The sequence below is a fragment of the Callionymus lyra genome, chromosome 10 (assembly GCF_982586985.1).
Source record: "Callionymus lyra chromosome 10, fCalLyr1.hap1.1, whole genome shotgun sequence".
Classification (NCBI taxonomy): domain Eukaryota; kingdom Metazoa; phylum Chordata; class Actinopteri; order Syngnathiformes; family Callionymidae; genus Callionymus; species Callionymus lyra.
Window position 1 is genome coordinate 12,107,299 of NC_141827.1, and position 10,941 is coordinate 12,118,239.

At 40.8% G+C, this 10,941-nt stretch overlaps 1 protein-coding gene across 1 annotated transcript; it reads left to right on the forward strand.

The window, feature by feature from the left end:
- The first annotated feature begins 408 nt into the window (after nt 1-408).
- On the forward strand, nt 409-9,618 carry pfkmb (phosphofructokinase, muscle b). Its single transcript, XM_087800506.1, has 22 exons — nt 409-584; nt 2,018-2,091; nt 2,279-2,356; nt 2,572-2,761; nt 2,835-3,000; nt 3,069-3,113; nt 4,545-4,653; nt 4,919-5,014; nt 6,187-6,279; nt 6,342-6,467; nt 6,537-6,601; nt 6,666-6,729; nt 6,806-6,952; nt 7,018-7,088; nt 7,155-7,242; nt 7,493-7,645; nt 7,716-7,880; nt 7,953-8,014; nt 8,854-8,965; nt 9,034-9,133; nt 9,200-9,305; nt 9,431-9,618. Exons 1-22 carry the CDS (start codon nt 500-502, stop codon nt 9,579-9,581), a joined length of 2,346 nt encoding a protein of 781 aa, XP_087656632.1. The 5' UTR covers nt 409-499; the 3' UTR covers nt 9,582-9,618.
- Nucleotides 9,619-10,941: the final 1,323 nt, after the last annotated feature.

Genomic DNA, 10,941 nt, shown 5'->3' on the forward strand with positions numbered 1-10,941 from the left:
AGATTTGTGGTTTATTCTTTTTTCTTACTCTGCTCTTGTCGGGTTTTATTTTTCTGGATTCAAACAAAAAGTGTTCTTGTTTAAATCTCAATTTCCTATTATTACTGGTTTGCGTTTTCCAAGAAAATGTTTTAAAACAATAAATTATAAATAATGTTAAAATGTTGACACAACGTAAAATAAAATGTGAAAATGTATTTAAAGAAAATTAAGATTAATTATAGATAAAAATGAACTCAGTTGTAACTTTAGTTTAATGTCAATGAACATGTGACTCGTCATAGATACCAAAACGTGTGTGTGTGTGTGGGGGGGGGGTGTGTGTGTGTGTGTGTGTGTGAGGTGGGTGGAGCTGGTTTCTAAATGTGTCTGTCAGGACAGACAGTCGTGCACTTGCAGAGTTTGTGCTTGTCATACCAGACGTGCTGATTTAGCGTGTGTGCGGCCAGCTGAGCTTTTCACAGTCCAGGCCTCTCGTCCGCAGTCCGAAATCAGGACCATGGCTGAAAAAGATGCCGTTGACCCCACCAAGATGGGCGAGGGTCGGGCAATTGCTGTGCTGACCTCTGGTGGAGATGCCCAGGGTAAGTCCACAGTGAGGTGTGTGTGTGTCCCGCCTGTGATGTCTGGCTTGAGAAGAAACTTTCAAGATCAACTTCATGAGATGAAAGTGAACCTCCTTGTCCAAAAACAAATGATCTGTCAATATGTGTTTGTATGTACTTGTGTAAACAATTTAAATCACATGACAATCCCACCAATCAGACCAACACACATTGTTACACAGTGTTTCACATTCATACATACTCAGACGGCACCTGAGACTCACAATCCCTCGAGCTGCAACTCTCCAAACACACCGTGTGAAACTCTATTCGGATCAGAACTGAGGGTTATTTTTAGAGAGTTTGCAAAGAGCAGTGGTTTTCAACGCTTCAGCTCTCTCCTCCTCTGTAAGGGGAGAAGCTCAGAGCACCGGCCGTCAACTTACACTCGTCTTGTCCTTTAGAAATGACCTTTGCGGGATTCAAAGTGGACTTAGATCATGAGTGTCCTTTTCACAACATGAACACTTAAACAAACACAAATTCATGTTCTATTTGAAATAGGTTGTGAACAAGACAGGTTCAAGTTCGGACATCAGAAATTAAGGGAGGTGAAGAAGAGAGTGCGGCTATGGCGGAGGGGACTTCAGAGAAAAAGACGAGTCCCTTTGATAGACAGACAAAGTTAGGAACACATGGAGACATTGTTCGATGAAACAATATTGAAAATACCAGGACAATGCTGATGAGGTAGACAGTTCAAAAAGATTGTAAAACAACAAAATGTGTGGAAATATGTGTATAAATAATAAACAATGTTAAATAATAAATACTTATTTACATTACTCTGGCCAGCAAAGGTTGAATTAATTCAATACAGAATACTTACAGTAATTGAGTAACTAATGCGTCTCTATACCCCTTTATTGCTTTATTAACATTTGTGAAATAATAAGAAATAATGAATCATATTTTAGTCCAAAGCGTCAAAAATGACCACATGTGTTTTCCAGACTCAAGTAACGAACAAGAGACGTCTTTCCATATTGTTTAAAAATAACAAATTATAAAAGGGACAATTCTCTGTTGAAAATAAGTCAAAGTCAAGGCTTGAGGGCTATAAAAGTCCCTATATAACTGTAAATGGTCCGCCGCATTATTTCACTTTTTTTTTCTAATTAAAGCATGACTTAAAAATAACTCAAAGAAAGAGTAGAAATGTTTTTCATGTTTAGCTCTCATAAGAAATAAAACGTTTTTTCTGTTGCTTTAGCTTCTTAGCTTATTGACAAAATGACTACTTTAGTAAGACTTTCATTTAGATATTTGAAAAAAACTAAAAAAACGAGTCTCGTAAAACCTTCTTGTCTATTCTGTCAGAGAACTTATTGACCTTCTACTGAACTTTGAATCAGTCATCTCAATGAAGCGTGTGAGTGAAGCTGTTAACGCACCTGCTGATGTGTCCTCAGGTATGAACGCTGCTGTGAGGGCCACAGTACGAGTGGGTTTATACACCGGAGCAAAGGTGTATTTTGTTCATGAGGCGAGTAGTACCTTCATTTCGATTTAGTAAAGCAACAAGTCATAAATAAAAATTAACTATTTTTTAAATAAAATACCTTTGTGTGATTTAGAATTAAAAAAAAATATGATATTAATATTGATAAATACACAGAATATCAAATGAAAGACACATTTAAATGACATTAAATGTGTGTTTTTGTCGACAGGGCTACCAAGGCTTAGTGGACGGTGGAGATAATATCCGCCTCGCTACTTGGGAGAGTGTTTCAATGATGCTTCAGCTGGTAAGGACAACTCTTCTTTGACCTTATGCCCTCGTTGACCTTTCCAGTGAGAGCTGGATTGATGACTTGTATAAACTGAAGCAGGATCTTATTTAAATGCCAGAGTTCACTGAATATCACGACTCAAGCGCTTACGTTTCAGGGAGACTTTTTTTTCTCTCTCTCCTGCTGACACGTCTCATCTGACACCGTTTATTTCTCTCGCTTCTATGTAGGGCGGAACTGTCATTGGAAGCGCCCGCTGTCAGGACTTCCGCACCAAGGAGGGACGTACCAAGGCAGCGATGAACTTGGTCAAACTGGGCATCACTAACCTGTGTGTTATAGGAGGTGACGGCAGTTTGACAGGTGCCAATCAGTTCCGGACGGAGTGGTCAGAGCTGCTGGCTGACCTCATGAAAGCTGGTGAGAGTCGAACACTTTGAATCGGAAAAAAAGGAGCTTCAGTTTTAAAATGTGTGCGACCTGACGTGTCAAGGTAAGATCACCCAGAAAGAGGCGGCGAGCTCCTCGCACCTGAACATCGTGGGAATGGTCGGCTCCATCGACAACGACTTCTGCGGGACCGACATGACCATCGGCACGGACTCGGCTCTTCATCGCATCATCGAGATCGTGGACGCCATCACCACCACCGCTCAGAGGTTTGCTCCACAAATAAACAAGTTTCATTATTTGTCGATCCTGAGTCTTTAATGAAACTCACTCTTAGTCACCAGAGAACCTTCATCCTGGAAGTGATGGGGAGGCACTGCGGGTGAGTAGAGTTTGTGATATCCAACCAAAGCATTTTTCTACACACTATTAGACATAGATGGACGGATGAATGGATATGACTTCATGAATCCCTCTGGAAGTCTATTTGGGAAATTGTTTTTCTAGCACACAGCAACACAGACAATAGATTCATACACACCACAGCATAGAATAGGACACTGGCCGCCACAGACTGGTAGAACATGCAGAGGAGCTTCCTGCAGAAATGACCAGAGCCTCCTGAGAAAGACAGTCTGCTCTGAACTTTCTTATAGACACATGAAAAGTAAGTTAGTAAGTAAGTAATTTTTATTTGTATAGCGCTTTTCCAGACCAGGGTCACAAAGCGCTTAAACAATCAAAACAATACTCAATAAAGTTTATACTTTAAAGGTCAAGATAAAACTGATAACACAACAGGAGTTCCAGAAAATCAAGGAAAAGCCTGGACAAATAAAAACGTCTTAAGATGTTTCTTGAAGGAGTCAGTAGATCATCAAACACAGAGGAAGAGGAAGATCGTTCCAAAGCTTAGGAGCAACAGGCTGAAAAGATTTCTCTCCTCTGGTCCTGAACCGTGTGGAACCATCAGTAGATTCTGATCCACAGACCTCAGAGCCCGAGCTGGGGTGTAAGGCTGGATCAGATCACTGATGTAAGGAGGAGCCTGACCTTGAATAGTTCTGAAAGTAAGAACCAGAATTTTAAAGTTGATCCTGAAAGAAACTGGAAGCCAGTGAAGAGTTTTAAGGATCGGAGAAATGTGAGTTCTTCTACTAGAGCGGGTCAGAATTCTCGCTGCAGAGTTTTGTATTAACTTCAGGCGAGACAGATCCTTCTTGTTTAGACATGAAAATAAACTGTTACAATAGTCCAGGCGAGAAGACACAAACGCATGGATTACAAGCTCCATAACATGTTGTGAAAACATTTTCCTAAGTTTAGAGATTTTTCTCAGTTGAAGGAAACAGTTTCTGGTCAGTTTTCTGCAGTGTTGTTGTCAAATACAACACCCAGGTTTCTCAGGCTCAGTTTGACAGACTGACCTAAGTCAGCCAAGTACTGACTCAACCCTGGAACCTTATCATCAGGAGCAATCACCAGAGTTTCATTATTGTCCACATTTAGCTGTTCTTCATTTGGTCTTGATGCCATGGAGATGTTTTGGGTTTGGGTCATGATATCAATGGCAAACAAAAATACATTTTGCTTGTTGGTAGCACCAGAATACCAGAGAGCCAGGATGCAGCCATTCAGGAGAAACGAGCGTGGGGGCAGCACAGTTTGAAACAGAAGTCCAGATAGAAAAGCCAAAAATGTGTGAACCCAGATTCATGATGTCACATACGTGACCAAGAGTAAACAAAAGTGACTGTTGCACACTCACAAGATTCCTTTTGACATTAACCAGAGCATCTTCTGTAACTTGCAGCTACTTGGCTTTGGTGACCGCTCTGGCCTGCGGGGCCGACTGGGTGTTCATCCCTGAGATGCCACCAGACCAAGGATGGGAGGAGCATCTGTGCAGAAGACTGACTGAGGTAATCTTCTCATCCCACAGGTCCAACCAAGGGAGAGCGTAATAGAAATGTATAGACAAAGACATGCGGTTATGACATTATAAATAATATATAATAATATCATGTATTTGTAGTTCTACTCACAGATACTCAATGCATATCCAAAAGCATGTTAATATGACTGTTGATGAAGAGCTATATATGTTTTTACTCCAACCTTATGAGGGCTGCATAAGAGCCTGCTATTTGAAAGTTAAACTCCAGGGGCATTTTTCTCTGTCAACAGCAAAGAGGCCGGGGGTCCAGACTGAACATCATCATCGTTGCCGAGGGAGCAATGGACTTGAAGGGCAAACCCATCACATGTGAAGACATCAAAAAAGTACATTTTTAAATCTTAAATCAGCACTACCTAACATTTTAAAGTCCATTTTTTTGCAATGATCACCTTCAATATGAGCAGCTATGACTGGCACAGTGAACTTTTACTGATGCTCTGCACCCATGTGACCACCAGGCCGATAAAATGAAAATCTGACCCAGGGTTTTTGTTAAAGAGCAACTAAAATGTTGATTTAAGTGTGTCTTAAATAGATGTAGGACCTCTATTGTACTCATCAGTATGTGTCTGTTCGTACAAAACTCTCTTTTAATTGAAATATTCACATTACAAATTGATCTTAAGCCCCGCCCCCTGAAAACACTTTTCTGGAGATTAAATCTGGTTTACCATAACCATGCCTACTCTTTGGTCAAGCATCAAGGTTTGTCACCAAGAGTCATCAATCCCGAACGTGTCCACTTCCAAGGGACTCGTTGTATAAACAAAGCGGGGTGTGAATAAAGCTGGCTGGAGGAGGAGTGTAGTCCATAAACACGTCATAATGAACACCGCTCTCGTAACCTCTCATTCGCTGAGATTTCAGACCGGGGAAGAACTTTATAAAGAAATAAGTTCAAAACATCATCATGATGATAAGAGACTGCATCTTGGAGAGGAAGACTTCTTTGAAACATGTGAGCGAGTCAGGAAAGTTGGGTTTTCACATTAGTTGCCCTTTAGTAAATGCATCAGGGTATGTATAAGGTCACGTGTGTCTGTGTCTTATAGACTCCCAAACCCCTTGACAAAAAATATGTAGATCCTGACCTCTCATTGTAGGTCGAAAGGGGTGTTATTGGGGACAACATAAGATGAAAATGTTCAATTTTGATGAAACTAAAACCATAGTTTACAGTATTACGTAATAAGAAAGGAAGATTTCCACCATTTCAGTTACTTTAGTTAATCGTAAGGAGTTTCGAAAGTAAGCAGAACAATAAGTCCAATGAAAAGTATCATATTCAATACTTATTATTGAAGGACGACTTCCTGAATTTCAACTCTTTTCAACAATTTCTGCAAAAAGGTCGTTCGTTTGTTTTAATTATATTTTAAATGCCTGGGTAAAGCAGGGTTTTTATAGATATATTGTATTCAAAAGAAGAGAAAAAAAAAACGTGACCAGATGGGGTTTTTTAATGAAGAACTAATATCAGCTCAAATGTTTCTAGTTGGTTTCAGAGAAGCTCAAGATGGACACACGCACTACTGTACTGGGACATGTCCAGAGAGGTGGAACTCCATCGGCCTTTGACAGAATCCTGGTAAAAAACACCAACAAGGGGAAATATTTAACACCACAGCCTCACATACTCTTTTGACCCAGGCCAGCAGGATGGGCGTGGAGGCCGTGATGGCCCTGCTGGAAGCCAAGCCGGACACTCCCGCCTGTGTGGTCAGTCTGTCCGGAAACATGGCCGTCAGGCTGCCTCTGATGGAGTGTGTGCAAGTGGTGAGTTCACATCATTGACACTGATAAAAAAAGGAAGATGCTGGATGTCTTTTTGACGTGTGTTTTTAGACCAAAGATGTCACCGTCGCGATGGCTGAGGGGAGATACGAAGACGCCATCAAGCTCCGGGGAAAGTGAGTCTAATCTGGATACTCGGCGATCACATCTACAGAGGAATTGCTAATTGTTTCCCCGTAGGAGCTTCGAGAACAACTGGAACACCTACAAAATGCTCGCTCATGTGCACATACCGCAGACGAAAGTGAGAGAGACGACTGTTCGTTCTTGCCCGGCGATTTCATCTGACAAACCGTTGTGGGTTTTCTTCCCGGAAACAGAGTGGCATCAACATCGCCATCGTGAACGTGGGCGCTCCGTGTGCAGGGATGAACGCAGCGGTGCGCTCGGCCGTCAGATCCGGCGTCCTGCAGGGTCACCAGATGCTGGCGGTGCACGACGGCTTCGATGGACTCGCTCACGGAATGGTAAGTTAAGGACAAAATAAAAAGAAGAGTAATTCTGTTTTACAAGCATCATGTGACTTGACTAGATCGAGCCCATCAACTGGGCCGGAGTGGCAGGGTGGACCGGGAAGGGGGGGTCGTACCTGGGAACGAAAAGGTAACTCGGTCATCGTGAAGTTCCTGCGGTGACCGGGAATCTAACTCTGCTCTGACTTTCCTGTAGATCTTTGCCTTGTGAGTTCATGGAGGAGATCAGCCTCAACATCACCAAGTTCAACATCCATGGTATTGTAATTATCGGCGGGTTTGAGGTGAGACGCAGTCGCACACAATCACACAAAACAACACAAAGTTGTTAAAACGATGACACCATGATTAGATTCAACAAAATGTTTATGTTATGAAAGGGAGGTTTCTTTCCCACAGTAGCTGTTTGTAGGCAAATTATAAATCACTTCTTAAGATATATATACAGAACGTCATCAGAAACAGTTTTTCTCAATTCTCAGTGACATTAAATTCTTGCAATATGTAAGTGTTGCCACTTCCTGTTTCCACAAGGCTTATGTCGGGGGTCTGGAAATGGTGCAATCTCGTGAGAAGTACGAGGAGCTGTGCATCCCCATCGTCGTGGTTCCGGCCACGGTCTCCAACAACGTGCCCGGCTCCGACTTCAGCATCGGCGCCGACACGGCTCTGAACACCATCACCATGGTGCGCTCGAATATTTCCACTCAATCGAACGCATCTTCCGCTGACTTCCTCCTCTTCTTCGTCTTCTCAGACCTGCGACCGTATCAAACAATCTGCCGCCGGCACCAAGCGCAGGGTCTTCATCGTGGAGACCATGGGGGGATACTGTGGTTACCTGGCAACCATGGCTGGCTTGGCATCCGGGGCAGACGCTGCATATATCTACGAGGAACCTTTTAACATCCACGAGCTGGAGGTTTGACGACACCTTGCGAGTGAGTGGCCCGGTCGAACTCTGGGTTAGTAACGGCATCTATCTTTGAACTAGCTCAACGTGGATCATCTCGTAGAGAAAATGAAGACCACGGTCAAAAGAGGACTCATTCTGAGGTCAGTTACGTAGACTTAAGTTGTCGATTGTGTTTCCAAGTGACGAACTGACAACCTACAACATGACATTTGACCTAATCTGTTGAGCTTTTTTTGTTTTACTTAATTAAGAATTTTGTTCAGATTACATGACAGATTAAACAACGATGTTAAGTTAAGTTATGTCAATTTGAAGTGAATACATTTTGATGCTAAAGATTCTCATTAATATTATACTTAAACAATTGTTCCAATAATATTCTTAATTTTGATTGTTTTGTTGAAATGAATATCGATAATGAATAGGAATTATAATTCAAATGTAAGGGAATATATTCTGCGATATTTAACTAGCAATAAACAGATTATGAAAAGTACATTTTTGAACTAGTTTTATCATTTTTTTCATTTTCCCCCTTTTTAAGTTGTAAGGTTGGAAAGGATACAAAGACTAACATAGAACAGAACATCCAGATACTCTCACTCCACTCCTGCCCCCGAACTCAGAATTGTACAATTTAATAGCCCGAGGAATGAATGAGTCCCTGAGTCTATTTGTTTTGCACCTGGGTAGGAGCATTCGTGCACTCATTCTGCTTCTCTGCTCACTGATGACAGTGTTGAGAGGATGACTGTCATCATCCATGATGGACAGTAGTTTGTTCAATGATCTCCTCTCAGCAACTGTCACCAGTGAGTCCAGCTTCATGCCAACCACAGAGCCAGCCCTCCTGATCAACCTGTCCAACCTGTTGACATCTGTATCTACATTGTTTATAATTTCATATGTTTTTTTTCCTTGTGTGTTGTTTATTTATTTTATACGAATATTAAACAACCCTCATTCTTTTACCTTGTAGAAACGAGAAGTGCAATGCAAACTACACGACCGATTTCATCTTCAGCTTGTACTCAGAGGAGGGCAAAGGCGTGTTCGACTGCAGGAAGAACGTTCTGGGCCACATGCAGCAGGTACTCGCTGAAACACTAACATCTGACGCGAACAGAAGTTTCTAGCTTGATGTTTTGCGCCATATTAGGGGGGAACTCCGAGTCCGTTTGACAGAAATTTTGGCACAAAGATGGGAATCAAATCTGTGCTGTGGCTGACTGACAAACTGAAGGAGTGCTACAGACACGGTAGGAAATGTCATCAGTACGGACGAATCAAGAGAATCTTCTAATCGCACATCTTTCACTTTCAAGGTCGTATTTTTGCCAATTCCCCGGATTCTGCTTGTGTGTTGGGAATGAAGAAGAGGTCTTTGGTGTTTCAGCCTCTGTTAGAACTCAAAGACAAGACTGATTTTGAGTAAGATGTTTTTCCTTCATGTGTGAATCTGACGCAGCTGATGTATTTTCACGTCAATATCTCGACTTCTAGGACATGTTCGTCTAGTTAAATCATCTTTCTTGTGACAATCATTTACTTCACAGGCATCGTATTCCCAAGACACAGTGGTGGTTGAAGATGAGGCCCATCATGAAGATCCTGGCCAAGTACAAGATCAACCTGGACACTTCTAAGCATGCTGCTCTGGAGCATCTCATCAAGAAGAGAGCCAGTATTAACCCAGTCAAAGCGTGATCATTACTATTCTCCCAAAGAATAAGTTCAAAGTAGAGGTTCAATAAAAACGCAATCAATGAAAATATCCACTATCATTGTGTTTTTTTTCTTCTTTTAATTACAATTATTTCCTCAAAGATGCATGCATTATCAAAACCACCAAACTAACTCATGTATAGATTAATTAGAGAAGAAAATATCCATTGTTGATAATAATAAGAATGGATATGGTTTTCCCACACCTTTTATGATTATTTTGTTTATCTTGTGCATAACCAAAGTCTATATATCCTATTTACAATACATTCACCTGTTATACATCTGGGTCAAGTTGACCCAATCCATTTCCTTCTTCCTTCTATCCACAATCATTTTTTCCTTCCCTTTGTCTAAGGACCTACCTTCTTTTATTTTAGTCCGATTGACCTGTTCCCTACCTCCAGTCTGTCCTCTCTTTTCCCTTCCTTTCTTGATACAGGAGCGTTAAAGAATGTCTATCATAAATTAAGCACATAAAGTTTATTAGCAAATAACACAGTTTATCAAGTTAATATATATTAACATATTAATATTAATATTTATACTTTTTATATATACATTCATTCTGATGTGTTTTTAATGGTTCTTTGCCAGTTTCACTGCTGTGTTTTCTGTGCAATGACAATAAAAGAAAGTCTAAAGTCTTAAGTCTAATATATATATTTAAATATATATTTATATATATACATATGTAGACGGATGTGTATAAAGCGCCGCCATCTAGTACAGTCTCATCAGAGATAGCTGCGCATTAAGAGCTGCAGGGAAGGAGGTTCTTCTCAATCAGAAAATACAATTATTTGCCGAATTCTGAAACGGTTTGGTCCTTTCAAATCGTCATACATGTAGCTACGATATGTGGTGCTTGCATATTTAAAAAATGCTGGTTTAACTACTAATTGTGTCAGCAGACGAGCAACTGTCAGAAGATGACAGACAGCTATGGTTGCTCTAATGAGCGGAATATACGAACTAGATCTCGTGGGATCACTTTTAACAGGTAAAATGTAAATAAGGGATAACATAGTATGGGCAGGTTGTTATTAAATTATTGATTCTTTTTAATGTTTAGCTCTTTTGTAATAAATTGTTTTTGTAATTCTATTGTCCCAAGTCCAGTTACGTCAGAAGTAACTTCTGTCAAAATCTGCCTGAGAAACCTGGGTGTTGTATTTGATAAAGACATGTCTCTAGTTCAACACTGCAGAAAACTGACCAGAAACTGTTTCCTTCAACTGAGAAAAATTAGGAAACTTAGGAAAATGTTGTCACAACATGATCTGGAGCTTATAATCCATGTTTTGTGTCTTCTCACCTGGACTATTGTAACAGTTTGTTT